Source organism: Penicillium canariense (genome assembly GCF_028826845.1).
Source record: "Penicillium canariense strain IBT 26290 chromosome Unknown utg000007l_segment0_segment0, whole genome shotgun sequence".
NCBI lineage: Eukaryota > Fungi > Ascomycota > Eurotiomycetes > Eurotiales > Aspergillaceae > Penicillium > Penicillium canariense.
Window position 1 is genome coordinate 283,656 of NW_026622734.1, and position 27,722 is coordinate 311,377.

General features: G+C 55.9%; 12 protein-coding genes across 12 annotated transcripts; 5 read left to right on the top strand and 7 right to left on the bottom strand.

Annotated features, from left to right (window-relative positions):
• Nucleotides 1-1,477: 1,477 nt before the first annotated feature.
• On the bottom strand, nt 1,478-3,628 carry N7482_009130 (uncharacterized protein; the record flags this gene model as incomplete). Its single annotated transcript, XM_056691254.1, has 2 exons — nt 1,478-3,501; nt 3,583-3,628. 2 exons carry the CDS (start codon nt 3,626-3,628, stop codon nt 1,478-1,480), a joined length of 2,070 nt encoding a protein of 689 aa, XP_056538960.1.
• A 1,815-nt stretch (nt 3,629-5,443) lies between these two features.
• On the bottom strand, nt 5,444-6,664 carry N7482_009131 (NAD/NADP octopine/nopaline dehydrogenase family protein; the record flags this gene model as incomplete). The annotated part of the gene is made up of 1 exon (XM_056691255.1): nt 5,444-6,664. One exon carries the CDS (start codon nt 6,662-6,664, stop codon nt 5,444-5,446), a length of 1,221 nt encoding a protein of 406 aa, XP_056538961.1.
• A 1,451-nt stretch (nt 6,665-8,115) lies between these two features.
• Nucleotides 8,116-9,680, top strand: N7482_009132 (Major facilitator superfamily domain general substrate transporter; the record flags this gene model as incomplete). The annotated part of the gene is made up of 2 exons (XM_056691256.1): nt 8,116-8,325; nt 8,400-9,680. 2 exons carry the CDS (start codon nt 8,116-8,118, stop codon nt 9,678-9,680), a joined length of 1,491 nt encoding a protein of 496 aa, XP_056538962.1.
• Nucleotides 9,681-10,022: 342 nt separating this feature from the next.
• Nucleotides 10,023-11,057, bottom strand: N7482_009133 (Rab family GTPase; the record flags this gene model as incomplete). The annotated part of the gene is made up of 2 exons (XM_056691257.1): nt 10,023-10,939; nt 11,012-11,057. 2 exons carry the CDS (start codon nt 11,055-11,057, stop codon nt 10,023-10,025), a joined length of 963 nt encoding a protein of 320 aa, XP_056538963.1.
• Nucleotides 11,058-11,949: 892 nt separating this feature from the next.
• On the bottom strand, nt 11,950-13,595 carry N7482_009134 (putative MFS monosaccharide transporter; the record flags this gene model as incomplete). The annotated part of the gene is made up of 2 exons (XM_056691258.1): nt 11,950-12,793; nt 12,853-13,595. The coding sequence occupies 2 exons, from the start codon at nt 13,593-13,595 to the stop codon at nt 11,950-11,952; spliced, it is 1,587 nt and encodes a 528-aa protein (XP_056538964.1).
• Nucleotides 13,596-14,135: 540 nt separating this feature from the next.
• N7482_009135 (uncharacterized protein) lies at nt 14,136-14,997 on the bottom strand (the record flags this gene model as incomplete). The annotated part of the gene is made up of 2 exons (XM_056691259.1): nt 14,136-14,450; nt 14,791-14,997. 2 exons carry the CDS (start codon nt 14,995-14,997, stop codon nt 14,136-14,138), a joined length of 522 nt encoding a protein of 173 aa, XP_056538965.1.
• Nucleotides 14,998-16,916: 1,919 nt separating this feature from the next.
• Nucleotides 16,917-18,537, top strand: N7482_009136 (L-lactate dehydrogenase (cytochrome); the record flags this gene model as incomplete). The annotated part of the gene is made up of 3 exons (XM_056691260.1): nt 16,917-17,022; nt 17,079-17,392; nt 17,461-18,537. The coding sequence occupies 3 exons, from the start codon at nt 16,917-16,919 to the stop codon at nt 18,535-18,537; spliced, it is 1,497 nt and encodes a 498-aa protein (XP_056538966.1).
• An 837-nt stretch (nt 18,538-19,374) lies between these two features.
• On the top strand, nt 19,375-20,089 carry N7482_009137 (nuclear transport factor 2 family protein; the record flags this gene model as incomplete). Its single annotated transcript, XM_056691261.1, has 2 exons — nt 19,375-19,908; nt 20,009-20,089. The coding sequence occupies 2 exons, from the start codon at nt 19,375-19,377 to the stop codon at nt 20,087-20,089; spliced, it is 615 nt and encodes a 204-aa protein (XP_056538967.1).
• Nucleotides 20,090-20,720: 631 nt separating this feature from the next.
• N7482_009138 (metallophosphatase domain-containing protein) lies at nt 20,721-21,842 on the bottom strand (the record flags this gene model as incomplete). The annotated part of the gene is made up of 1 exon (XM_056691262.1): nt 20,721-21,842. One exon carries the CDS (start codon nt 21,840-21,842, stop codon nt 20,721-20,723), a length of 1,122 nt encoding a protein of 373 aa, XP_056538968.1.
• A 960-nt stretch (nt 21,843-22,802) lies between these two features.
• Nucleotides 22,803-24,878, top strand: N7482_009139 (serine/threonine-protein kinase; the record flags this gene model as incomplete). The annotated part of the gene is made up of 4 exons (XM_056691263.1): nt 22,803-22,975; nt 23,101-23,924; nt 23,995-24,380; nt 24,441-24,878. The coding sequence occupies 4 exons, from the start codon at nt 22,803-22,805 to the stop codon at nt 24,876-24,878; spliced, it is 1,821 nt and encodes a 606-aa protein (XP_056538969.1).
• A 922-nt stretch (nt 24,879-25,800) lies between these two features.
• On the bottom strand, nt 25,801-26,372 carry N7482_009140 (MGMT family protein; the record flags this gene model as incomplete). Its single annotated transcript, XM_056691264.1, has 3 exons — nt 25,801-25,975; nt 26,070-26,196; nt 26,258-26,372. 3 exons carry the CDS (start codon nt 26,370-26,372, stop codon nt 25,801-25,803), a joined length of 417 nt encoding a protein of 138 aa, XP_056538970.1.
• A 214-nt stretch (nt 26,373-26,586) lies between these two features.
• On the top strand, nt 26,587-27,597 carry cwc26 (putative cell cycle control protein (Cwf26); the record flags this gene model as incomplete). The annotated part of the gene is made up of 1 exon (XM_056691265.1): nt 26,587-27,597. The coding sequence occupies one exon, from the start codon at nt 26,587-26,589 to the stop codon at nt 27,595-27,597; it is 1,011 nt and encodes a 336-aa protein (XP_056538971.1).
• Between the last annotated feature and the right edge of the window lie 125 nt (nt 27,598-27,722).

Sequence of the window (27,722 nt, forward strand, 5' to 3'; positions counted from 1 at the left end):
GCATTTGGAAAAATATACTCCGTACCCAGGACGGTGCGGGATAGTACCCCAGAACAGGCATCTCGGCCACGACAACTCTTTGCACGCGGTTCTATCATGAGTATCGTGTCCTGTGAACAAGCCAAGCCCCTGCAGGGTGCAAATGAACCGCAATTAACTTAATTTACATCTTGCCGCCGCAAGTCCGCCCCCCCTTTCAAGTAAGGGGCCAGAGAAAAGCGCGCCAAAAAAAGCTTGACCCATCGACCAGCAGCTTGTAGGTACTTAACCTGAACTATCTTAGTTAGGTATCCGCCAGGAGGCAGGGTCGTCTGAACCGTGGGTTTACCCGCCCATAATGTATATCATCTCCAACGGGACGTTATATATGGATAGTTGATTTTTAGAGGGAGGCTGGTTAGCAGCCCGATGGTCGGGATTTATCAAATACTTTGGCTATGGCTATTGAAATGCGGATGTCGAAAAGCTATGCCTTCTCTCGTGAATTACCCGACACACTAACCCTATCTATTAACCGTGGCTCTCTAACTACACGCTTATTTCGACTTGATACCTACGGTCTCTAGAGAAAGATTCCTCCCCAGAGATTTTCAGGACCTAACAAAAAAGGGACTCGGGAGCTCAATGATACCCTGCCAGCGGTTGACAGATCTATCGAAGCTTGAGAAAGCAGGAGCTCTTCCGTGTGCAAGAATGAAATAACGTCTGACGAGACACTGCGAGAACAAAGACCAGAAGTAGGGAAATGACAACATACAATCCAATCAGCGTGAAAGCACGTACCATGCCGAGAAAGCAAAGTGTCAAACCCACAGCACAGTATGGGCGAGATATCTCGCCAATTGTTCCAGCCGTGCATCGAAAATTGAGCCTGCGTGAAATGCTGTTTTCTACCGCACTAAGGCCAGAAAACGGTGTACTAAGCTCTGTAACCTCCCCAGGGCTGTGAACGGCGTGGGATTCCAGCGATATTGCATAGCTTCCAGATTGGTTTCCATGGCGGTCGGACATGATCCACGAACACTTGGAGTATCACAACTGTATATATCCATATCTTATTGATCCATGAACTTCAATTGCTTTTTCAATTGCTTCTCTGGAAGCCAAGCACAACTTCTAATTAAAATCAACCCCATGCATTATCAATGATGGATGCAGAGTACCTAACTTAGAGAATGTTATGTCACCTAACAGGAGGAAAGGCAGAGCATCATGTTAACTAGAAAGGTCGATAAAAATCAAGCTACCTGATTAGAATATGAACCACTTGATAATGCAAGTCAAATTTCGATCAATTATGAGTAATACCTAGTATACACCATAAACACCCCGAATGAAGAACCCAGGATATCTCAACGAAAACCGGAAGCTAACAAAAACAGCACGAACTCGTCACCTCACGACAAGCCCGACTCTCTCAGTACAGGCGTATACCCAAGATGACTGGCCCGAACACCTTCATACCCACCCTCATCCCCTATGCCGGCAGCGGAATATTGACATCAAACGCCTCCTCGGCCCCAGCAACCCTCCCAACAATACAACAAGCCCGCTCCAGCAATGTCTCCTCAACACAAAACCGATGCTCCGCCCCAAGATGCAGCATAAACGCTTCCAAACTCTCAAATCCCGGCGGCGCCGCCACCCCCCGCTCCCGACAACAAAAAATACACCCAAACGGACCACGCGCCTGCTTAGGTGCCCCCCCGCTCGCCCGCTTACACTTCATATGGCTCTTGGCAAGGAACAGCCAGCGGAACTGGATGCCGGTGGGCGCGTGGATGAACAGCTTGTTGTTATACTTGGGGTTCTGCCGGTCGCTGTCGGGTGCGAGCGGCATTTCGAAGGAGCAGTTCGCGCAGCGCCATTTTGATTCCATCATGTAGTAGCCTTTCGGCTCGGAGTGGACTTTGAAGCCACCGAGGCCAGAGTGCAATTTCCAGGCGCCTTTGCAGAAGCCGGCATAATTGTTGTCGTTGCTGGGGGGCCAGCAGGAGCGGATTGAAGGGTTGGAGGAGGTGGTGGAGGTGGTGGAGTTGGTGGAGGCGATGGAGGGCGGGTGTTGGGTGCGCGGGGCGGGGGTGCGGGTCGGGGGGGACGCCTCGGTGTTGACTGGGATGGGGGCGTCGCCGGAGCGGGTGCGCTGCGGGGCGCCGGGGTGGGGATGTGGGTGTCGATGTGAGGGTGGAACGGGGCGGGCGTAGGCGTAGTGCTCTTGCCGAATGGTTTCTTCGGCGGCGGGCCGGGGGATGAAGGCTCTTGTGTCGGGGCTAGTGTCCATCATCTGAGGCCTGCGCGGCTGAGGGATTGGCAGGGGCCTCGACGGCTGCGCCCATACTCCATCCGTGTCACTCAGCTGTCTGGCGTCAACGGCAATCCCGCGTGACATTGGCTCAGGAATGGGGTCGGTGTTCGAGGGCTCTTGCCAGTGGTTTTCTGTCGGCGAGGGTCCCGCATCCACCGTCCACGGGTTGGCAGTCATTTCACGGGTCATGTCGTCCTCCATCTCGTGCTGCACAGGCTCCTGGTGCATACTATCATGCCGCTGGGCCGGCGGAGGCTTGTCTTGCTGCCGATACTCCTCCATCTCGTTCTGCCTCTGCTCCTGATTGAGGGCCTGTTGCAGGCGAGCTGCAGTAGCACGATCCTGCTCGATGTAGTCCTGTATCTCGGCTGCATACGCACCGGTCGAGCTCACAGGACCCCCCCGCGGCTGGTCGATAAACGCATGATGATCGGGCATTTCGAGCATGGGCGTGAGCCCCACCCCCGACCCGACGCTTCCAAAGCGAGAGCCAGCATCGATTCGCGAGCCGCCCGCCTCGGCTGATGACCGTCGGCGGCCCGCAAAAATGCTGCCGAGGGAGGTCCGGGAGGATCTTCTGGACTGCGAGGGGGAGCTCTGAGCATCTGCCTGGCGGAGTAAACCCATCGTGTCAGGGGGTGAGCCCGTCAGTCCACCAGATAGAACCGTTCCTACCGGCGAAGAGGACAGGCTTTGAATATATCGGGAGGATGGAACCTGAGCTATGGGCTGATTCTCGATCAGATTAATCCAGTATCCCAGCCTCGACAGCGGGTCAATCAGGGCCGGCCCGGAATCCATCGGCCACGGGATAGAAGCCACTTGTGCGAGCCGCTGGTACAACGCATGGAAGACCTGGATGGTGTCCTTACGACCACGGTCGGATGCGTGCAACAGAGAAAGGATATCGAGATGAGCGTTGTTCTCGCGCAGGTTGGTGAGCAAGGCCCGCTGCAGCTCGATCACGATATCCTTCATCTGCTCACGGGCGATCGCGTCGCCATCCTCGAACCGGCGGCCCAGTCGGCCGGCATGGGCGCTCCACTGGGTGAGGATGTCCTCTTGCCCGCGCCGGAGCGACCACTCGAGGTCGTTGGTGGACGCCTCGCTGGACGCGGTCTCAGGGTGGCGGTGCTGCTTCCATTTTCTCTTGATAGTACTGAAGAGCTGACCACCATCATGGTAGGCGGAGACGACTGGATGTTTGTAAGGTTATCAGCTATACCGTCCTCGCCAGCATCATGGCTGGGTAGTGAATACAGAACTGGAATACGTACCTGCTGCCACGCAGGCGACAACGGCGATCACCTCCGCCCCGGACATGGTGATTGCTGGTGTTGGTCAGAGGTGGGCTTGGCGGGAATGGATGCGGCGATGCCGTCACAGGAGTAGACGGCGGGAGATCAAGAGTTGAGATCGATTCAAAAAGGGGAAGAAGTAGAGATAGCCAGTGGAATCGAAAAGCAAACAGGCAGAGAGGCACGACAAGGACGAGAGATCGAGGATCAGAGAAAGAAGAAAATGCCCAGAAAGTCAGAAAGCCAGATGACCGGGGATATCACCAACCACCCAAACCCCTCTGAATCCAAGGACCTGCGCTCAGCGCCCACTGGGAGCTTTCATCTGCGCCAGCCAGCACGGGCCACAGTCAAGTCATCCTCTGGACTGGTGGATCTGTTTGCGTAGACGAGTCGCCTGCTCGCCTCGGGGCTTTCTGGCAGGGAGAGCCAGAAAGCCGCCAGTCGGGGCAGCGGATGAGAGCCCAGGCGCGATAACCTGCAGGTCTGCAGCGGAGATTAGGTGGCGGCCAGTTTGGTGAGAACAGGCGAGTTCCGGGGGATTGGACGGAGAGGATAGGATAGGGACCCAGTAGAGGTACTGCAAAGTCCGGCACGGCACGCATAGTGGACGAAAGTACCTGAGACCAGGAGACCTGCTGGGAGAGAGGGGGGGGAAGATACCAAGAGGCTAGGAAGTGAGGCTGAGTCTCGTCGCGGAGATTGTCCAATCCCCCGCGCCAGTCAGATGAAGAGAGTGGGGAGGCCAGCATTTGCAGTTGGTTGACGAATCGTCCAATGGCCGCTCCTAAGACCCCCTGACCCCCTGCTGGAGGGCAGTGCCAGCACGACTGCAGAGCCCCGGTAAGTGATATAAGCGATAACGAAGATACCTCGGAACCTGAGCCAACAATGCACGGATGCAGGGCCGAAAGCCAAATTTGCGGAAGCCGGAACGCTGCCAAAGCCGGGGGCGTGGCAGTCGATCGGGCTGTTTACCCCGGAGATCCACTCCACTCCCGTCGTTTCCCCCGGGCTGACATCACCGACGCAATGGGCAGCGGATATCTGGGCTGACCACCGACATTATCCGCCCGGGTTTAGGATATATAATGGAATATATAATGGATCGTCTGCCGGTTTGCGTATTCGACTGCGATAGATGCTTGTCTAAGGACCCACGTCCCGGGCCACGGGACTCCTGGAACCCAGAGGATCCGACGCCACGAGGGAAGAATAAGCATAGACTAGAACCGACGACTTTACTCTCCCAATCTGTTCCCCTCACTAGGTGGGTAGCGCCGATCATAGCTAATAGTGTGGATGGCGAGGCGAGTGACAGCGCCCGGGTCATAGATTCATAGATGCGGTCCCAGATCAGCCCGCTGTCCAACACTGTGTCCTTTTAGAAACAGCTCCTGTCCCAGGCAAGAGCCGCCTGGGTATTGCTGACCTGTCCATGCTCCTCGTACATAATCAAGAATCACGAGTCCGATGACGTACTGCAGGCCCATTTTCATCGCAGATCTGCGGCTACCAAGGTACAGTATGGTACAGCACACGATCCCCATTACAGTAGGAGTTCTGGCCGTGAACCTTCTTCTTTCTCTACACGTAAGGTGGGTTTACATATGCTGATAATATTCTCCTTAGTATCGTATATCGATTGTGACAACTCTCTAATCGTTTTCTTGAGTACATCCATTTGTTTAATTCAAATACGTATTCTCCTCAAGCACGTCGCTTCTATATACTGTAGTTTATATATTTATGAAAGCCGCCGAAAAGCTATTCGTACCGTGACCAAACCAGGCCAGCCTTTTTACCTACGCCATATCCGTGACCGATATCATCAATGATATCACGCCGCCACTGGAGTCCGCTGCAGAGGAGCGTGCACCTCCGACATCTTGTTCACGGGGGCCTCGGACAAGGAAGCCGCCACGTTGGGCGTCTCCACCGGACCGCCCAAGGCGATCAGCACCTGCTCCTTCGTCGCCTCGCCAAGGCCAGCAGCCGCCAGCGTCCTCCCATGCTCAAAGTAGTCGAAGCCACTCACGACCGAAGCCATCTCGATCAGAGCCCGGATAGTCGGCGACGGCAGCCCACACTTCAGCCCGAGCTCGTACCAGGGCACCATGCCGTACAGGATGTCCTCCAACAGATATCGGTGGTGCATGCCCGACGGCGCACTCTTGGTCTTATTGTGGATGACAGAGCCCTTGGCAAAATCGTGATACGTGGGAAACACCTCGTCGTGCTGGTAGTTCTCGTTCATGTACGTCGTGATGGAAACCAGGTCCAGCCCGTACGCGCGCGCAATGGCTAGCCGCTCCTCGTCCACTTTCTCCGTCACCCGCGACACGGCCGGCGACATGCCCTGCGCGTAGAAGTAGAAGTCGCCTTTGGTGGCTTCGATCCAGCCCGCGTTCATCAGCGCTGCCGGGCAGTGCACGACGGGGTTGATATTGTTCAGGCCGACCTGCAGCAGATTCTGGCACCACACCAGCTTCTGCGAGAAGATGGACTCGACCTGGCGGCGGAGACGGGCCTCGGCCCCGGCTTCCAGGCGGGTCGCCTGTGTGGTGGGCGGCTCGGCCCAGATGGCGAGGCTCTTCTTGATGCCCTTGACGAAGACGGTGTCGCCGGTGATGCGGGTGGCGTAGGGGGAAATATCCGTTTCCAGGATGGCGTGAGCGTTGATCTGTTGGCGCGCCGAGAGGTAGAAGAAGTTGCCGACGTTGATGATGAGGGTGTGGTTGCGGAGGTCAAACTGGCTGAGCGTGGCCAGGATGGTGTCTTGGCCGTAGGAGGGGACGGTGGTGACGATGAAGGGGGAGTGTCGGATGGCGAGATAGAGGTCGCTGGTGGTTTGGATGTGGAACCTCCCAGTGATCTCACCGCTGGAGCTCAGCCAGCCATCTTGCTCTTCGATCATGGGCAGGGCGCCGCGGTGATCGGGGTGGCCATAGAGAAGGACCGACTTGCCTCGGCTGGCGAGGTCGGCCGCAAAGGCACAACCGCATGGCCCAGCTCCGATAATCGTGACGGATGGCACAGAGTCGATGTCGACGGTAGGCATGATGGTGTTGATTGTGTTGGGGTATATGGGATATCGGGCGAGACAGATGAGGAGAAAGAGACGCAAGAACAGTTGGGGTCTTCAGCAGAGTGCGCTTAGAGGTGTCCTATTTGAATTCCCTGATTGCGAGGCGATTCGCTGGGTTAAATATTGCAATCCCGAGGACGAATGGATCTAGACACAGCCGCGTAGGGAAGCGCAGAGAACCATGGAAGGCCGGTTTTGCTCTCCTGATCTCCTAGTTGCCCATCACAGAAACTCTGTTGAGCTTGCGTCATGTCCCTCTTCGCGAATATCTTCCGTATGGACAAGCGATATGTCGCATTCCACGCGCATCGGGGGTTGTTGAATCGCGTCTGGCCGTGGCGTGATCTCCGAGAGTATATAGAATAGATTTTTCTTACACAATAGAAACCATATTGTGGATCGTAGGCAGCAGATTATTGAGTGTAACTTGGCACGAGCCCTACGTAGGTGGGGTTATTGGCTATATATCAGACCGTGTGCTTCATGCATTCGCTATGATGCCACCCGAAATCCGCGCCGATCACTAGAATTTGAGTCTAGACATGGGATCGAATGCACCCTCAGAGACAATCAGGCGAGTGCGGTTCAGCGTCCTCCAACGGAACACTATACTCAGTTCCTCTTCTCCGAGCGTGATGGGATTGAAGGAGGACCCCTAGGGCCCGAGCAGATGGGGAATGCACGCCTGGCCCACAAGGTTGGATATGAACCTGCATGGTACGACATGAATCGCCCGAGCAGTGCTTGCGTAACTTATTCATCGATCTGATAATTATTTCTCACGTCGGTCTCGGCCGCGACAAGCAGCGGGTCGTCACAGGTAGATCAAAAAAGATCATAGTCGATCAGGGCGGATCAGTGGGTAAAGTGGACCAGCACGCAAGACCCTTTCACCTCTGGGGCCAATTGCAACCTCTCCAATGCTCCACCCAGTGGCTTCCAAAGACCCTGAAATCCCCCAGGGTCCCTCAGCGCCCAGGGGTCTCCGAATCAAACCACCAAGGCGCATGGGATCCCGCACCTCCGATGGCTGGTCCATCCGTCCGGCCCATACATGGTCCGGAACCGAACCACGAATGGCGAGTGTACCCGTACAAGGTGCCTCTGCAGGCAGTTATTCATACCTGCTGCATTGCTTGTTTTCGGTCAAGCTCATTTTTGAACCTACTGTCGATCGGTCTTGGCTGAACCTCCTGAAGAAATCATGACATAATTGCAAGACTTCCACGTGTTGGAGTGGGTCGTGTAATTCGACGCCAGTACTTTGGAGTTGAGTTGTAGTCATAGTTTTGATAATCCATCATAATTGACTTTCGACGTGAATGAAGAAGAAAAAAGGAGAGGGACCCTTTATTGTCAGTCAAATTAACAAGCTGCTTTTTAAACCCTCTTCTGCTGCGTGACTCGAACCCAGTCACGCCAGAATGAGTTCAGAGTCCTCCCTTTCAAAGGCCGCTCCCAGGCCCTATAGCTCATATAGCAGCTTTCAAAAAGGATACATCGTTTTTACAGCAGCGGGCGCTGGTTTCTTCTCCTCGTTGTCAGCGCAAATCTACTTTCCAGCCCTGAATACTCTTGCCGAGGATCTGAATGTGTCCGCGTCGCTCATTAACCTGACGGTGACAAGTTATATGGTAACTATGAACCCCGGCAAACCTAGCCTCAAATTGCCTGTTTATAACAATCGGTAACCAATACTTTTGCCCAGATCTTCCAAGGTATTGCGCCCATGTTCATTGGCAGCTTCGCAGACCAGGCCGGCCGACGACCTGCATACATTATCTGCTTCATCATTTACATTGCCTCCAACATCGGCCTGGCATTGCAGGACAACTATGCCGCCTTGATCGTACTACGATGTTTGCAGAGCTCCGGGATCAGCAGCACCGTGGCGCTGTCCGCCGCAACTGTGGCCGACATCAGCACGAAAGAAGAGCGAGGATCATCCATGGGCTTCGTCATGGCGGGGAATTTCATGGGGCCAGCCATTGGGCCTATCATCGGTGGCTTACTAGCACAGTATCTCGGCTGGAGGTCGATCTTTTGGTTCCTAACCATTGCATCGGGGGTCTTTCTGCTACCCCTTCTCTTATTCCTCCCAGAGACAGCACGCAATGTCGTCGGGGACGGCTCGTCTCCCGCACAGCCTTGGAACAGGCCCTTTATTCCATGCATGCTGCCGCCAACCAGAACGGCTGAGAAGGGACCCTCCTCACCCCCTGACGATCTCGACAGCTGCGCTAGTGATGATGCGTCGAAGAAGATGCAGCACAAGCTACGATTCCCCAATCCACTCCATCCGCTTACCGTCGTGTTCCATCCCAACTCGATCATTGTTCTCCTAGTCACCGGCGTTATCATGGGTGGCAATATGACCGTCCTCTCCTCCATCACCGAGATCTACAGCGAGCAGTACGGCCTAGACATGCTACAGATAGGGCTGTGCTATATCACGCTGGGGACGGGGTCAATCGTCGCCTCCGTCGTCACAGGACGACTGCTAGACTGGAATTATAAGCGCATGGCCTCCCACAGCGCGAAAGATGACACCCCCGAGGAACAGCAGAAGGCCAAAGATGCCGTGTCGGTCGAGAAAGCCCGCAGCATGATCACCATCCCACTTGTCGTTCTTGGTAGTTTGACCGTGCTGGCCTTCGGCTGGGTGCTCAATTACGGGGCACCCCTCCCAGCGCCGGAGGTGCTTCTGTTCTTCGTTGGGGTGGGCCAGACAGGCGGCTTTATTTCGACCTCGACCCTTCTGGTGGACCTGCATACGTCTCAGCCTGCGGCTGCTACTGCCGCCAACAACATGGTGCGCTCGTTCTTCTCGGCTGGAGCATCCGCTGCTATCGATCCCATGCTGAAGGCGATGGGACGGGGATGGGCATTCACACTTGTCACATTCATCTTACTGGGCACCATTCCGTTCCTCTTGCTGCTCTGTGGCATAGGGCGACAGAAGAAAGACGCGGTACAAGATAGGACTTGAGCGGCCCACACAACTTATTGAGGTATATCAAGACACAGAACGCTCTACAATAAAATCACCACCACGGAAAAGACTGCAGGACCGCATCATGTTGCATAGTCATTTCTTGTTCCATTAACTGCCAGGACGGCATGATAGCAAAGTAATATTAACCAAAGATTATGCACGACGTAAACTCGACCAAAAAGAACATATCTGTATGCGTAAAACAAACCCAGCGCCAAAACACAACGCCGGTCTGGAAATGGAAATAGAACCCCCCTATCCCCCCAAGATATCATCCCAATATATGAACAGAAATCAAAGACAGCAGAAGAGAAACGACCGGTCACGAGAGGGGGTTTAACAGCACCGCCCACGTCTCTTCGCGGTCCGCATGACTTGCACTTCCTCAGCCTCGCCTACCGTCGGCGCCGCCAGCCCCAGCCAGCTGCGTCTCTTATCCCCATACCCCAGTCGGAAACTGCCTGTACCATCCAGGCTGCCCGGCGTAAACGATCCGATCGGTGCATCCGCCAGTCCAGGCGTCCCCGCGGCCGAAAGCACCAGCTCCGCATCCCGACGATTCCGCTGCTCAACTAACTTCCTCGTAATCACGCGAAACACCTCATCAATACCCTCCCCATCCTTCGCACTAATCTCATGACAACAATCCCACCCAATCTCCTGGCCCCAAAACGCAGAGCTCCGTTTACTATCCGGACTCTGCAGCACCCCAGGACTAGCGCCGGCCGCACTAGCCCCCGACGCACTCGTCGCACTGCCCCCGAACATCCCAGACCCAAGCGTCAGCCCCATGCCCATGCTCGCTGTGGGCGGCGGCGTCGACGCCAGACTGGGATACAGCTGCTCCGCGACATACGCGATCGTCCGCTCAAACGGCACGCGCCGCTTGCCCGGGTCCATGGCGACAATATCGCTCTTCGTGCCGACGACATGAATCACCAGCGGATCGGGATCGCCGTCGCCGCTGATATTGCGCCTCAGCTCGCGCAGCCAGCCAGCCATCTCCTGGAAGCTGTTATCGTCGGTGATATCGTAGCATAGCAGGCACGCGTGCGCACCGCGGTAGTATAGGCGGGATATGGAGCGGAAACGCTCCTGACCGGCTGTGTCCCAGATCTGGAGGCGCACCGTGGTGTCGGAGGTGGTGTCGAGGACGCGCTTGGTAACGAAGGACGCGCCTACGGTGGAGGTGGTGGTGGAGGGGTCGAAGGAGTTGCGGACGTACCGCTGGACGAGGGAGGTTTTGCCAACGCCTGCGTGGGGGAAGCGTTAGTATATTCATATTCTCTCTTCGTTTTTTTTTAAAGCGGGGAGGGGCGGCGTACCCTGCGCGCCGAGCACGACTATCTTTGCCTCGAGCGAGGAGCTCATGGCGCGGGGCTGAGGCGAGCGGGGCCAACCGTTCTCATGGGCATGATCGAACTAGATGGCGTGAAGAATGTAAAGGTAGCCGCGGGGGTTTCTGGGACGCAGCTGCAGGAGGGAGAAAGTTGGCAAGGGAGAGAGATCACAAACCAAGGAACCCAACAAAGCGGGATCAGCCGGTCGCTCGTGTTGTTCCAGAGTTCGCAGGTCAGCTGCGGGGGATCTCCCCTTGCACTCTCCCCTTGCACCGCGGCGGGCGCCTGAGTCTTACCAGAGCCCTGGGGGCGTCAGGCAGGTGCAAGCCAGTTGTGACTCACTTTGGCTGGATAGTTGATTACTGATTATGGTCATGTGCGGAAGAAGTTTTTAATCTGTGATTCTTCTGTTTATAGTCCTATTTTGAGCCTCATGCAGGGATTGCCTACCGCCCCTCCCCCCTTGGTCCCCTCCCTCTCGCCAACCTTCAAGTGCACTGGGGGGAGAAGTTGCATCTTCTCTCCACCCAACTTAATGCCGAATTTAAAACCAGACGCCAACTGATACGGACGGATGTAGATATCCATCCTCCATCTGTTCAACACACTAGAATGACCCAAGCAACAACTACGTAAACACCTACTGTGTCAACAGAAATAACTGAAGGAAGGTTTCGTTCCAAGCTTGAAAACAGGAGCAGTAGTATTGATATTAAAAATGCAATCGAAGGGTATATTCGGACAAGAGACACCAGTCTCGGGGGTGCAGTTTGGAACCAGTGGCAGCGGCCAGCGCGGGAACACATCCTGCAACAGACAGAAATATGGCATGACGACATGAGGAGAGACGGGAAGGAAAATAGAGATAGGATATAAATAGGCCAGCTTTGATCCCAGCCCCATCCTGTTCATTCCGCGCGTTTTTAAATGCCGTGCTCACGCTGCTCGTCCTCGGAGGAAGGGGACGCAGCGCCCTTCTCAGGGTCGGTGGGCCTCGCGTCACAAAAGCCATACTCGGCCGCCTTCTGCTCGATCTCGTCGTCGCTGAGTTTGGGCAGCTCATAAGAGGCCTTGACATAGCTCATCTTCTCGCAGTAGGCCTTGGCGAAGATCAGGTCGATTTCCTCGAGGGAACGGCCGGCGGTCTCGGGGTAGAAGAAGTACATCGGCGGGATGAAGATGGCATTCATCACCGCGAAGAACAGGTACGTCCCCCAGTGGATATGGGCGACCATCACAGGGGTGATCATGACAACGGTGAAGTTGAACAGCCAGTTCGAGCAGGTGGAGACGGCGTTCGCCTTGGCGCGTGTGCGGATAGGCGACAGCTCAGCCGGGTACAGCCAGGGCAGAGGCAGCATGGCCGCGCCGAAGAACGCCATGTACAGGAAGAGACCGAACACGGCGCCCTTGGCGGGACCGGGGGAGCCGGGGATCAGGCAGGCGAAGACAATGATCATGGAAACCATTTGGCCCGTCATCCCGCCGATGAACAGCTTGCGGCGGCCGATCTTCTCGATGAAGAACCAGGAGAAGGTGGCGAAGATGGCGTAGACGATCATGTTGACACCGCCGATCAGCATGGACATGAAGTCGTCCTGGCCGAGGGACTGCTTGAGCAGCACGGGGAGGTAGTAGATCACGGCGTTGCAGCCGGACAGCTGCTGAGCGATCTGCGAGGACGAGCCGATGAGCATGCGGCGGAAGTGCTGAGTCTTGCCGCCGGTAAGCAGGTCGGAGTAGCCGGAGCCCTCGGCGACACCCGCACTAGAAAGAGGGTGAGTGAGTGAGATACATTTGAGGGGACGTAACAGATGAGAACGTACGCTTCAATGGACTCAATGACAAGTTGCTTCTGGATCTGGGTCTCGTGGTCGTCGATTTCTTTCCCAGCCAGCGCCGCGAGCACATACTCCCCCTCGTGCACCTTGCCCTTGGAGATCAGGTAACGAGGCGAATCGGGGAGGAAGTACATGCCCACGATGATGATGACTCCGAAGACGATCTGGAAGGCGATGGGGAACCGCCAGACGAGGTCGGGAGGACCATACGAGGCCCCGAAATCAATCCAGTAGGCGATCGCAGTTCCAATGGCGATGACGCCGCCCTCAATACAGATCAGCAGGCCACGGTTGCTAGTGCGGGAGCACTCCGCCTGGTAGGTGGGGATCGTGGAGGTGTTCATGCCGTTTCCAATACCGGTGATGACACGGCCGAACATGAACTGCAACAGGGGGATATGGTCGGCGAACGAGGTCACTTGGATAATGACCCCGATGATCATAATCGCCGCGCCCCAAATGACCATCCAGCGACGACCCATCCGGTCCCCAGTAAACAGAGCCCAGACCGCACCGAATAGACAGCCCAGCTCGTACACGGCCGTAATGAGGGCTTGCATGGTGTTATTGCCCTTGGTGGCCGTAAAGACGTCGTCAAAGGCCTTGGCGGAAATGATGCCCGACATCACACCCTGGTCGTAGCCGAAGAGCAGGAAACCCATGGTGGCAATCGTGGACACTGTCAGGGACAGCGGCCTGCCGGACATGCCAGCATAGGAGGGCGCCATGGTGGCAATTGTCGTGGTGGTAGCGAGTATAGGGGATTGTAGGTATTAGGCTAGTTGCGGCAAGCCAGGATGGGGAAGGGGTGTGGTGGTATATCCCCACGTGTCGATATATCGTTCCAAGAAAGGGGAGTGTGTAAAGAAGACTGGAACTGGAGCAGAGAAATACGGAGAACGAAGGGAGAAACGAAGGGAGACCCTGGGGACGGCGAGGGGAGCGGCCCTATTTAAAAGGCGCGCATCCTAACAGCCCAGCGCACCACGCAAGTGGCAACGAGATGCAATCGTGGGGGGCTGCAGCATTTCCCCGTGTTAGGCATCGTCGTGTGCGCGGATTCTCGTTGCCCTTGCCATCAGCATCGGGCGGTCCATCCAGGACAGAGTGACTGGCTCCCGAGCCCGCCAGCCGACCGATTCTAGGGCTCCACCCATACTGCAGGCCGTGCTGGTACGGCGCATGGGGGCTCCGCTGGGTGGAGCCAAGCTCCCGGATGCATCAATAATGGGCAGTTAAGCATTTTCGAGGACCCGCCCGGCGCCGCGTTAGCGGGCGTCCCTGACGACATCAAGGCCGCCCCAGTCAACGCGCACGGTGGGAGGGTCCAGTCTGCGTACCTCGATGATTGGCACCAAGTCGAGTGGAGGAGCAGTGAGTGTGCGGGTTACGTTGTCGATGCGCTGTGACGGTGTTGAGATGCCTGAGCCATTCACATCGAGTAGGAATTTGTCCTGGGGCTCGAGTAGCCTTCCTAGTTGGGAGGGGCTGGACGGGGCTGGCGATAGTCGGAATATGCTGAATGCACCACAACCGTGCAAGACGGTAGGGTACTTCGCAGGAGTGTGAAGGCACAGGTGGTGCTATTGACAATAAGCTTGCGGCATCGGCAAGGAGGTCGCAACCCTGTCGCGACCACATTCACGGGCCGAATCACGAGATTGACCAATTGGAATCGTAGTCAACCCAAACCCGTCCCGCTAACCAGGGCCGTTCCATCTTCCGCTCTCTCTCGGGAGGCCGTATCACACGTCGGACTACGGTGCACTCGCCTACCGACCAACCATTCCCCCTCTCAGGAACTTGCCACACAATAGCCGCTTCTCTGGGACGTCGCCATCGAACAATAGCGCCACTACAGACCCTTGGGGCTGCCGGGCACACCCCTCAACCCGACCCCGACCCTGCCCCATGCAAACCGACCGTGGTGTGCGCCCAGCGGCGCGGAGTATGAGGGGAACCGGAGTCGAGAGAGGGGATGAGCATGCCCGGACCCTCGGGGCTGCAGCGAAACCCTCGGGAAGCCGTCACCGTAGGCCCGACCGAGCACGGCGCAAGCGATGATGCCAGAATGCACCGGGCGCGAACTAGCGGACCCTCCAGCGGATCAGTGGGGCATAGCGGACCCATTCTTGAATCGCATGCCTGGCGAGAATCTAGCCTGCTATCTACAGCACTGGACTCAATTCTGCAGGCGTCTGGCGTCCAGAGTATGGTGCTTTTCGTTCAATTCTCCGTGCCGATGCATGCAAACGACTACCCCCAAATATGGGGATTTGAATCTTTCTCTCCCAGAGAAGTTTTCCCTTCACTACCACCGCATCACTTGAAGCTCCCCGTTGTAGAAGCGGGCTGGTACGCCTCACCCGGCCACAGTCACCGGAACAAGTCCGTCAAATGGAAACCCACCGCAACACAGCCTGCCCTCTCAGACGCCCCGGACCCACGTCACTGGCTCCAGCTGCCCCCGTTGGAAACAAAACTCGGGTGCACTCTCGCGATCCATCCAGCGCGCATGGCGGGAAAGCGACGTCAGCCTCCACGCGATGATGTAGGGAACCACTTTTCGGCGTGGTGGCATTTTTCTCGAATCGCCCAGCGGGGTCGGACAAACTCTTACCAGGTCTGCGCTGCCTTGATATCGTGGGGCTCGCCCGGCGATCCCAGTAACGTCATACCCGAAGGCACGCCGAACTCGACGGCTTTTCAGCACCACGGAGGAAACAGCCGTGGGTCCAGCAAAAATCTCATTACTTTAGTGATCGGTTCCCATCAAACAGACAAATGCAGAGGCATCAAGGTCGTGGTAAAGACAGTGCCGTCTGGCAGGGACCGTAGTCATATGCGCGAGGCTCGGTCTAACATCTGGCTACGACCAGGCCACGGCTGGGATGGATCTTAGCAGCACGGCCATGCGATAACATGGGTCTCCTGCCACGAGGAGCTCAAGCTACCTATCCCTCTCTGCATCCGCTGCACTAGGCAAAGAACGGGCGAAGCAGAAGCTCGGATGCGCTGTTGTCATCGCGTGGCGGGACACACGACGCGCCCGGGAACACTAGACGAACTCGGCCAGCGTCGCACGTCGCATGACTGTTGCGAGGTTAGATGTGCAGGGATGTGCTTCGATGCCGACGTCGATGCTTGCATTGGAGCTGGCCGTGGTTGATGCTTTTTGTGAGGTGAAAGCTGGAGATGGGATCGACAGTGGCGTCTGTCGGCCCGTCAGCCACGAGGTTGGAATTGTAGGAGGATTGGTGAGAGGCGGAGTGCAGGGGGTTGCCGAAATTCACGTTTGTTCGCAGCTCTAATGATGGTTCTAGGGGTATCTGCTCCTCCCTCTCAGAGACATTTGAGGCATTCTTCTGTGGCAGCAAGTGTTTCGGAGCTTCTCGGCCTCAGGCATATATGATCATTGCCATTGCGTCGGACACTTGTTGCCTCAGGCCATAATGTCATTCGCAGGCCTTCCCCCTGTAGAACTATGTCTCATGGACGCATCATGGCCAATCCCCCTGTAAAATTCCCCTGCGTGCAGGAGCTGCAAACAAGCCAGTATGATCTCTCCACAAAACTGCTCGGGGTGACATTCTCCGGAGCCGACGCCGGGTAATGCGCGGGCTTTGACTGGCCGGGCCGCCTTCAGATGGGCCGAGGCTGCTGGCCTGGCCTCCATGTACATGCATTGAATACATGTAATGCCACAAGGACGGTGCGCGGTCTATGATTGTGTGTCCTGAAGGACCCGCACGAGAGCATCCTATCGGCCGTCTCGGCCGTTGTGTATTGGAGGAGACGTGCTGTAGTTCATGGGTGTAGTTCATGGGCGACGATTGACGGACCAGCGGCGAATCAAATCGACCCGAGTCGGCCGAGAAGCTCCCCGCAACGTTTCTCTCCCCCGGACTTCATTAGACCGAGGCGTACAAGCCCATCTTGTTCTTCTCCGAACACTCCTGCCCTCACACACATCCTCCGCTGCCTTCTTTTCTCCTGTAGGACTGGATGCGGTAGAGCTCTTTGTTTTGTTTCACATCCTCTCCGCAATCATGAGCCAAAAGTTGACAGGCGCCGCCGTCGCCGAGCACAACTCCAAGGATTCATGCTGGGTAATCGTGCACGGCAAGGCCTACGATGTCACCGAGTTCCTGCCAGGTAGGCACCTGACAAAAGTTCACGTTGCTCCGGCTCGACCGTCTAACACCCTTTAGAACACCCGGGCGGCCAAAAAATCATCCTCAAGTACGCCGGCAAAGATGCGACCGAGGAATTCGACCCCATCCACCCTCCCGACACCCTTGATAAGTACCTCGACCATTCCAAGCATCTCGGCGAGGTCGACATGTCCACTGTCGAGCAGGAGGAGAAGGCATTCGACCCGGAGGAGGCCGACCGCTTGGAGCGCGTGAAGCGGATGCCCCCGCTCGCCGCGTGCTACAACCTCCTGGACTTTGAGTCCGTTGCACGGCAGGTCATGAAGAAAACGGCGTGGGCATACTACTCCAGCGGAGCAGATGATGAGATCGTACGTGGCAGCGCCACCCCAACCCTGGAATAATCAACTAACATGAACTCCCATCTTCCCTTGTGCAGACATTGCGTGAGAACCACCTTGCCTTCCACAAGATCTGGTTCCGTCCCCGCGTCCTCGTCGATGTCGCGAACATCGATATGTCCACCACCATGCTCGGCACTCCCTGCTCCATCCCCTTCTACGTGACCGCCACCGCACTCGGCAAGCTAGGGCACCCGGAAGGCGAAGTCGTGCTCACCAGGGCCGCGCACCAGCACCAGGTCGTCCAGATGATCCCGACCCTAGCATCCTGCTCCTTCGACGAGATCGTCGACGCCCGGCAAGGCGATCAGGTGCAGTGGCTACAGCTCTACGTCAACAAAGACCGCGAGATCACGCGGAGGATTGTCGCGCATGCCGAAGCTCGGGGGTGCAAGGGCCTCTTCATCACAGTCGACGCACCCCAGCTCGGCCGCCGCGAGAAAGATATGCGGTCGAAGTTCAGCGACGCCGGCTCGAACGTACAAACAGGCGACGACTCGGTCGACCGCTCCCAGGGCGCCGCCCGCGCCATCTCCTCCTTCATCGACCCCGCACTCTCGTGGAAGGATATCCCTTGGTTCAAGAGCATCACGAAGATGCCGATTGTGCTGAAGGGGGTGCAATGCGTTGAGGACGTGCTGCGCGCCGTCGAGGCCGGCGTCGACGGTGTCGTGCTCTCCAACCACGGCGGCCGCCAACTCGAAACCGCCCGCTCGGGTATCGAGATTCTGGCTGAGGTGATGCCGGCGCTGCGCGAGCGCGGCTGGGAGAAGCGCCTCGAGGTGTACGTTGACGGTGGTGTGCGCCGGGCCACCGATATCCTGAAGGCGCTGTGCCTCGGCGCCAAGGGCGTTGGCATCGGGCGACCCTTCTTGTACGCTATGTCTGCGTATGGGCTGGACGGGGTCAACCGGGCGATGCAGCTGCTAAAGGACGAGATGGAGATGAATATGCGGCTGATTGGCGCGGCGCGGATTGAGGAGCTGAACCCTAGTTTGCTGGACACGAGGGGCTTGTTGGGTGGGCATGCTGGTGCCATCCCATCCGACACGCTTGGTCTCCACGCGTATGATCCGCTGGAGGCGCCGCGGTTCAATGAGAAGGCCAAGCTGTAGACCATTGGCGCTGGTAGGGTGTTTATGGGCACTGTGTGTCTGTTGATATTTGAGCATGTTGCGTTAGATACTCTTTTTTCCTTCTGGGACGCATATATATTATACCCTTGTCCAGTATTAGGCATTGAAAGCTACAATAGAAAACACGACAGACAATCAATCAAATTTCTGCGCACCTAAGTACTTTTCGATTCTACCGAGATTCTGATGTTCCGGTTTCCTTGCCATACCACAGGTAATAGGTCCCTGCCATGGCGTTTACCTGGGCCCTTGAGCGTTGTAACCGCCGAGTATTGGCCATCCCATGGACTATTGCTTAATTATCGGTGCTTGATTACCCCCAAGTAACAAAGCTGCTTGTCAAAATGACCCTGGACTGATCATAGCATCTTTGCCGCCATTTCCCCATCCACAACTTGGACACGTTGATTTCCAGGCGGGGAATTGGGGCGCCGGTTGAGGCGATGACCCGCGTGGCTGACTTTGGACCCCGCGGGGCGAGGCTGGAGTTGCATTCATCCTCGTCAAAAGAAGCGCTAAATGAAAAGCTCCAGTTGGCACTGTCCATGAATCCCCGGCCTCCAACCAACATAGCCTTGGCTACTACGTACGAGATGTCCCTGCAAATAATCCTCCCTCTCTCATTGATGGACTCTGCATTTGCTATTCATCGGCTGGCGTAGACCAACACCATAATCATTCCCACAGGTGCGAAGTTTATATCATGCACATTCTGTAGCCGAGATCTGATCTTTGGATCATTCAAAGGGACGCTACCTGCCGCCTGACTTGAAGGCTCTTAATTCACTACAACTCCCTCACTTCCTTTCAAACGCAATGAGACCTCTCCGACTTTGTGCCCTCCTTGTGGTTGTGGCTATCTTTCCTCAGGTCACCGGGAGTGACTCTCTCGCAATCCCCATAGCGCCAATTTCGATCGGGTCCCTCGCCAGCCAGTTCTCGCCGCCGAAGCGTGAAGATGCAGCCACGATCGAAGCGATCAGAAACACACTCGCAATCTATCCCTTTGCCATCGATGGCAAAGATTTTGATGCCTTGAGTAAAGTGTTCACCAGCGATACGACAGCCAACTATTCGGCCCCGCTGAATGTGCTAACACCACTGTCTACTATTCAATCGACACTCAAAGCTAGCCTGACGTGCGTGACTACGCAGCACTTGTATGGCACTCAGCTTATCGATGTTATCTCCCCCACTGTCGCCCGGTCCGTGACGTATTTCCGCGCTGCTCATTTTGGGAAAGGAGATACCACGGGACAGGTCCTTTATGCCTTTGGCAATTATCAGGATAGGTGGCACCTTCAAGATGATCACACGTGGAGGATTACATATCGCAATCTGGTATACATGGTAGGTTCGATGCGATTCAACCTAGCAGCAAAGCTAGAAAATTAATCAATTCATGCGATAGGGACCGTTCATTGGAAACCAGTCAATGTTTGTATGCTAGCAATCTCATGACGATATGCTGGACGATATCGATGGTGCGCTTTACTTGAAGAAGCAGCTCAATTCTCGAGAGCCGCAATAGAGACCTCAAGCTCCTGACAGGCTTCGACTTGAAATCAATCTACTTGGTACTCATCCGTGACCCGCAGTCGCTCACTGATTCTCGACGAATAGAAGAACAAGAATAGTAATGACACAATTCCGACGTATAAGCGTATACTTGTTCACGCACCTACAGGGATCCGCGGGTACCTTAACATAGGAACTACACGATTCTTCCAATGCTAGGACCTATATAAGGGACTATGTATAGCGAAATGGTAGATGGATGTTCGCGGAATAACATCTCTTCCATTAAGCTGTCGAGGCCGGAGTGAAAAGAACTTCTCCGTAGAACTTGGATCTTGCATTAAATAGGGTTCATACCATGGCATGGGAGAAATTCAATGTACTGGTTATTCAAGTGCATATAACATCCCGAGGGAAGACATTCGAGGTGCTGGCATCGATGATCTTCTCCACATTTTCCAGGAAATAATCTATGGTGACGCGATCACTACATGTTGGCTATACGGAAAAGGTCTCTTGCAACAGCATTATCATGGATTGCAGGCTCCTATGTACATTTTCGCCTCGCAAAGCATCCACTCTGAAACGCAAGTTATGATTAGACGCCATGCACGCTCCAGCCGGAGGAAAAGAACCAACTATCATCAAAGTTCAATAACTTGCGGCGGATTCCGCAGTCTCCCGCTACTGCGATACATGCATGCCGCATTCACCATCCATCCCCCGTCCCGCGTCTCGCCTCCCCAGACCCTCGACCACACCACGCCCAGCACACCGTACAACACAACTCGGGCCGCATCAGCCCAACCAGACGGATCGAACAGGTCCCGGAAGAAGCCCGTCAACGCCATAAGACGACCGTACTTTGCACGGGGGCGCCTCGACGCACACAGGCGCTCCCACGCGCGCTGCGCTTCGTCCCAGAAGATGGGTTCCCGGCCTGCCGAGTTGTGGATGTGCCCGAAGACGTGTAGCGCGGGCCGCACGCGCCACGCTTCAGCGAGGAGATTCGGACAGCCGGTTGAGTAGACTGGGGACATGTCCAGATGTGCTTGTGGGGGGGTGTGCGTGACCAGGATGTCTGTGTCGGACGGGACGGTGCGCGACCAGGCGTCGTGGTGTGGCGGGTATGTGAAGGCGTGCTCGGGGCCGAAGGGGACGAGCGCGGGGATTTGCGGGGCACCGTAGATGGTGAGTTCGCGCGCGCGCGAGCTTGAGCTTGTGAGCGGTGTTGTTGACGAGGTCGAGGATGAGTCTGTCGCGCTGGGGAAGGACAGTGTTACGGCGGAGTGCTGGAGGTAGTGGATGTCACCCCAGTCGATGCGCGAGGACGCGGTCTCGTCGAGGGAGTGGATGGAGGCTGTGGACGCGGAAACCGCCGCAAATGAGGAGGAGGGCTTCTCATCACGATCTTCCTCGCAGCGCGACCGCACGTCGAAGTAGCTGTCATGGTTGCCGCAGATGACGACCTTCTGTGGGTGCGGGAGCGAGCGCAGCCAGTCGACGGCGGCTTGGATCTCGCGTACGGAGCCGTCGTTGGCCAGGTCGCCGGCGTGAATCAAGAGGTCGCCATCGGGTATGTCGGGCCACTCGAGGGTGTGGGTGTCGGAGATACAGACGACGCGGATCGGCCGAGCGTTGGGGGGTGATGGTCGGGGAGATCCCCGGATGCGGAGGAGGAGCTGATGGAGCGGGTAGAGGAGGGCGAGGAGCGGGGAGGAGATGAAGTAGTCTGGCAGTGGACGGTGATGGTAGGGGTTGGACATGGTGGTGATCGAGTGCCCCGGTTGCTGGGAAACAGCTGGTGGAGCAAGGAAGCAAGGTTGTTTGAGCCGTGTCGGAGTTTGGGAGGTTGTCAGTTTGGGCGGGCGTGGATGGAGAGATCTCGGTGACATCCGGATGAGATGGACGAGACCATTTTGACCGACGGTCCCGGCAGATTCTAATGTCTGATACTGGTAGTCTAATCATATTGTACGATTCTATTGACTTCCCATGATAGTAGAGTGGGCCTCCGATCGGTCCTCTGGGCTGTTTGCTAGTCAACGACAGCGCTACATACTGCTCATCTGTATTCTGGACTTTGTATAGTTGCCTCGGACAACAGCAAGAATGGCAAAGTCTTGCTATAATCCTATAAGGCTTGACAGAATGACGACTGTAGCTCACTAGCCGATCCTCTCCGCCAGTCATGTCGACTAGTTTATTTTGGCGCCCATCTGCAACGCATCACCAGCCCCTTCCCCCGCGCTGGGCACCAGATCGCAATCTGCACGATGCTATATAGCCCGGGCATTCGATTATTCTCTTGCGCAATGTGATCTGGATCGCTGTGCGTATTGTTGATCAAGCTTCCCTTGTTTACTCCGATCGGCCCACGTCTATTTCCTGTTTACTTGGTTGAGTTCTCGGGCTCGATGCGTCGTTCGCCACATCCGTCGCATACACACCAACTTGGCTGCTTGCGGAATCTCTCTTCCTCACCACCCTCTTCCTCCCGTGCATCGCCCTAAAGCGACTCTTTTCGACCTACATTCTCTCCTCCGTCGCATCCTATCACTGACACTTTGTTGCGCCCTCCTGTCTCCCCTTCTTCTCGTCACCTGTCCTGCGGTGAAGGGCCCCTCCGCGCGCCACCCTCTTTTCCCTCCCGCAACCAACCACCTCGCATCCCGGTGCCCCGCCTCTCTCAGCTGTCGTCCCCCCAACTCCTTCCACTCCACAACATGGAGGGCGTTGATCTCACCAAGGCCATGTTGAACAAGGGGAAACAGATAGCCAGTGTGGCTGCCTCCGCTGCCAATGGCAACGGCGGCAAGAAGAGGAGAAAGGGCACTGACCTCAAACCCATCGTCACCAATGATGCAAAGTCGGGCGAAGCGGGCGAGGCCACAGAATCGTAGGTGCCATTTTTTTCCCCTCAACCTGCCGCGACCTCCCCTCCCACCGCACCTCAGATCATGAAAATTCTGAAGCTTCTTCTTCTCTGTTTTATCTCGCTGACAACTCTTTCTCCGACAACAGCAGTGGCGCCGCACCAAATTCTAAAGCCATTGGAACGTCAGGTTCGCGCTCGCCGTCTACCTCGTCGGGCGACGAGCTCGAAACCGCCGCCGAGGAGGAAGATTCCGAGGATTACTGCAAGGGTGGTTATCACCCGGTAGCCGTGGGCGAGACATATAACAATGGCCGGTATGTCGTGGTGCGCAAGCTTGGGTGGGGCCACTTCTCGACCGTGTGGTTGTCGAGGGATACGACCACGAACAAACACGTCGCGTTGAAGGTCGTTCGCTCCGCCGCCCACTACACCGAGACCGCCATAGACGAGATCAAGCTGCTCAACCGAATCGTCCAAGCGAAACCTTCCCACCCGGGCCGCAAGCATGTGGTCAGTCTGCTGGATTCGTTCGAACACAAGGGACCCAACGGCGTCCACGTGTGTATGGTGTTTGAGGTGCTGGGCGAGAATCTGCTGGGTCTGATCAAGCGATGGAACCACCGGGGCATCCCGATGCCATTAGTCAAGCAGATCACGAAGCAGGTGCTACTGGGATTGGACTACCTGCATCGCGAGTGTGGGATTATTCATACGGACCTCAAGCCGGAAAATGTGTTGATTGAGATTGGCGACGTCGAGCAGATTGTGAAAGCTCACGTACAGCAAGAAGAGGCGCAGAAGGAGACGGAGAATAAGGAGGACAACCGGAATGGGCGGCGGCGACGGCGCACGTTGATTACGGGCAGCCAACCGCTTCCCAGCCCGCTGAACACCAGCTTCAGCAGCTTTGATTTCAAACACAGCTCGTCCAATTCGCACAGCAGTTTGAGCCAGATGGTGAACGATCCGAGTGAGTGTATCCCGTGGAAAAGGTTGCATAGAACACTTGGGGACTGTCGATTAACATGCGACTCATTTAGCACCAAATGAGCCATCGATGAGGGAGACCCTCGGGATCAAGACCGAGGATGAGCAGCAGAAGACGCGAGAAAAGACAGCGTACGCCCCCTCCCAGAAGTGGACATTCACTACCGCCCGTACCACCCTGAAGCTAACGTATCCCCCAAGTGATCTCCTGGAGAGAGAAGTATCCGGTATATCTCTCGACAAGAGCTCGTCAAGGAAGTCTCTCGAAGAGGAGATCGACGCTAGCATTATCTCTGTTAAGATCGCCGATCTGGGTAACGCATGCTGGGTTGGCCATCACTTTACCAACGACATCCAGACGCGGCAATACCGCTCGCCGGAGGTTATACTAGGTGCGAAATGGGGGGCCAGTACGGACGTGTGGAGTATGGCATGCATGGTAAGGCGATCCCATCAACCCCACCAGTCTTCAAATGAATTGCACGTCTAAAATATACAGGTCTTTGAACTCATCACGGGAGACTATCTCTTCGACCCGCAATCCGGCACCAAGTATGGCAAAGACGACGACCACATCGCCCAAATCATCGAGCTGCTTGGACCTTTCCCCAAATCTCTCTGCCTGTCTGGTAAATGGTCGCAAGATATCTTCAATCGCAAGGGCGAGCTGCGCAATATCCACCGCCTGCGCCATTGGGCCTTGCCGGAAGTCCTACGCGAGAAATACCACTACAGCGTGGAAGAAGCCATGCGCATCAGCGAATTCCTCCTGCCCATGCTGGACCTGTCGCCGGAGAAGCGCGCCAACGCCGGCGGCATGGGGTCGCACGAGTGGATGAAGGATACGCCAGGCATGGACGGGATCAGCCTAGGCATTCCGCCGGGGACGCGGGGCGAGGGGATTGAGGGGTGGGCGGCCGAAGTCAAGCGGCGCTAGTGGAGCCGTGCTGTGAGCGTAACAGGGTTTGTTGTATCTCAGCGAGTTCTTCTTCCCTTCTTTCTTTTTCTACTCGGCTCCCTCTTGTCCATTTTCTTTTCTTTCCATCTTTGACGGGCTGGGACCCTAGACGGGCCGATCTGTCAGATTTGCTTCCTGGATTTATCTTTTCTCTTTCTTTTCGCCCCCCGACCCTATCTACCTATCCTATCTTACCTTATCTATCCCAACCAACCGCGATGAAGTGCGAGACTTAACGATCTTTTCCTCTCTCGATTACGTTACAGGATGCGAACGTGGTCGGTTCACGTGTCTGCTTTTTTTTTTTTTTTTTCCTATATTTCCTTTCCTCCTCTCTTTCGTCCGGTCCGGTCGGTAGCTGTTTGGATGGCGCAGCCCCCCTCAGCATGATTCGCGCCCTGTCCATATCCCGCTATGCCCTTGGCCCTTGCCTTTTCAACTCCTATATTAAGCCCATAGAATCTTGTGCTCCAGCTCATTATCGTTTCTTTCCATATCGTGCGCGGTGGCATCTATGGTGTGTGATGTGATGACCATCCTGTCCGCTGGATTGCTATTATTCCTCGGCTACCTGTGGCTCCTGTGGCGCATCTGGCATTGGCGGTTGATATTGGCTTGTGTTGCGTATTACGTTGTTAGAAATACGAAGACTGTATGACGGACATTTTCAGATGCGCGTCTGTTGTGCGGTTTACTCGTTATCGTCAAGGCTGGTTGGTTATGTGTAGAAATTTCAAGAGGCAGTCATAGGAATCCCTTTGGTTCACCTTACGGCCGTCTATTCGAACATGAATATTTGACAGCGATTTTACCATGCGGAAGGGAAGGTGAAAGGATTCGAACCATTCTCAAGTAGTTGTGGGTGTCTTAAGGGAGGTGGCTGTACCCTAGGGTACAGTTACTAGGTATCCTGCACAAATAGATCCCCATTATTCTCCTCGTCCTCGCTGGGTAGCAGTTTCGGGAACCAGCCATACTGGGAGAAGTCGACATATATCTCGCCCATGCTATCTCTAGTTACCTCGACGCCTTCTTCGCGAAGAGCTTCTGCTTGGCGCTCTGCGCTACCTGGTCCACTAAGCGTGCGAGTAAGCTCATATCACGGACCGAATATACTATTCAAGGTGGAGTTAAACGGAAAGCGTGTCTGAGACAGCTTTTGTTACATACCGATGTGATATCATGCCCTTGGAGTTGATAACTCGCTGCCATGGCACTGTGCTTGAGTTGAAGTGAGCACCAGACTCTGCATCAGGCAGGGACTTGAGACAAACACCAACTTGGCGCGGCCTTTGGGCTAAGGCATGGCACGTGCTGTCAGCAAGTGTACGTGAACAATTGTCGTGGTGGGTACATACGCTCGCCGAGAAGTAGGGCGATATGGCCGTAGGACGTGACTTTGCCGTGAGGAATCTCCTGGATGGCCGCATAGACGGCATTAGCCCACCACTCTGCTTCTTCGGAGCGCGGCATCTTCCCGACGGCCAAACTCTTGCTTTCGGCTCTCCCTAAGCCCAGACGCAAGGAAGCCGGGAACTTGCTCGCATCGAGGGACAACGGGTGACTAGGCGGGATACAGTTCGGGAAAACGTTCCTCCGCCTATCGATAAGTCGAGGCAAACCATTTGCTGCACAGCTCCGCGTCCAAAAGACATCCACACCGACCAAACACAATCCTTCTCGAACCATGCCGGGCTCACTGGCGGACTACCTCGCCAAAAACTACCTAAACGCAGACCCAGCCCCAGACCGCCCCAAGAAGAAGCGCAAGAAGACCAAAGCCGCGGACACCGCTGGCACTGGTCTTATTATCGCAGATGACGACGCCCCAGTCTTCGGCAATGCGCGCCCCCTCGAAGATGATGAATACAAGCCCTCCCTCGACACATCGGCCGCGAGCGCCGAGTTTCGCCGCGCAAAGAAATCCAGCTGGAAGACCCTTGGCGGATCCGCGCCCGCCCCCGGGCAGAACGAGCAAGAAGCCGCAGACGCAATCCTAGCCTCAGCAGCCGCGGAGCGCGCCGCCCGCCAAGCAGACGAAGATGACGAGGGACCCGTGATTGAAGGGACAGAAGAGGATGCAGGACCCCGCATGGAAACCGGGGCTCGAGCCGGCCTCCAAACAGCCGCGGACACAGCCGCGATGGTAAAAGCACAGGAGCGCCGCAAAAAGGCTGAAGAAGCGCTTTACCGTGACCCGGCGGCCTCGGATGAAAAGTCCCAAGAAACAATCTACCGTGACGCCTCGGGCCGTATCATCAATGTGGCCATGAAACGCGCCGAAGCCCGCCGTGCCGAGGCGGAGAAAAAGGCGAAGGAAGAAGAAGCCCGCCAAGCGCTCCTGGGCGACGTCCAGCGGCAGCAGCGCGAGACGAGGAAACAGGAGTTACAGGATATTCGGGCGATGCCGGTGGCGCGGGGGATTGAGGACGAAGCGCTGAACGACGAATTGAAGGATGCCGCTAGGTGGAATGATCCTGCGGCGCAGTTCTTGACGCAGAAGAAGGGGCCTGGAGCGAGTGTTACTGGTCGGCCGTTGTATAAAGGTGCGTTCCAGCCGAATCGGTACGGGATTCGGCCGGGGCATCGCTGGGATGGGGTGGATCGGTCGACTGGGTTTGAGAAGGAGTGGTTTGCAGCGAGGAATAAGAAGAGTCGGTTTGAGGCGTTGGATTATCAGTGGCAGATGGATGAGTAGTGAGATCTATGAGGCTAGCCTAATGGCCTGGGGTTTAATGGGTCGGATACTATAGCATGTGGGTGGAGTATACAAAGTGCTGGGTGCTGGCGCCCTTCTTTTACCATGGTTGAAATCCATTCTAC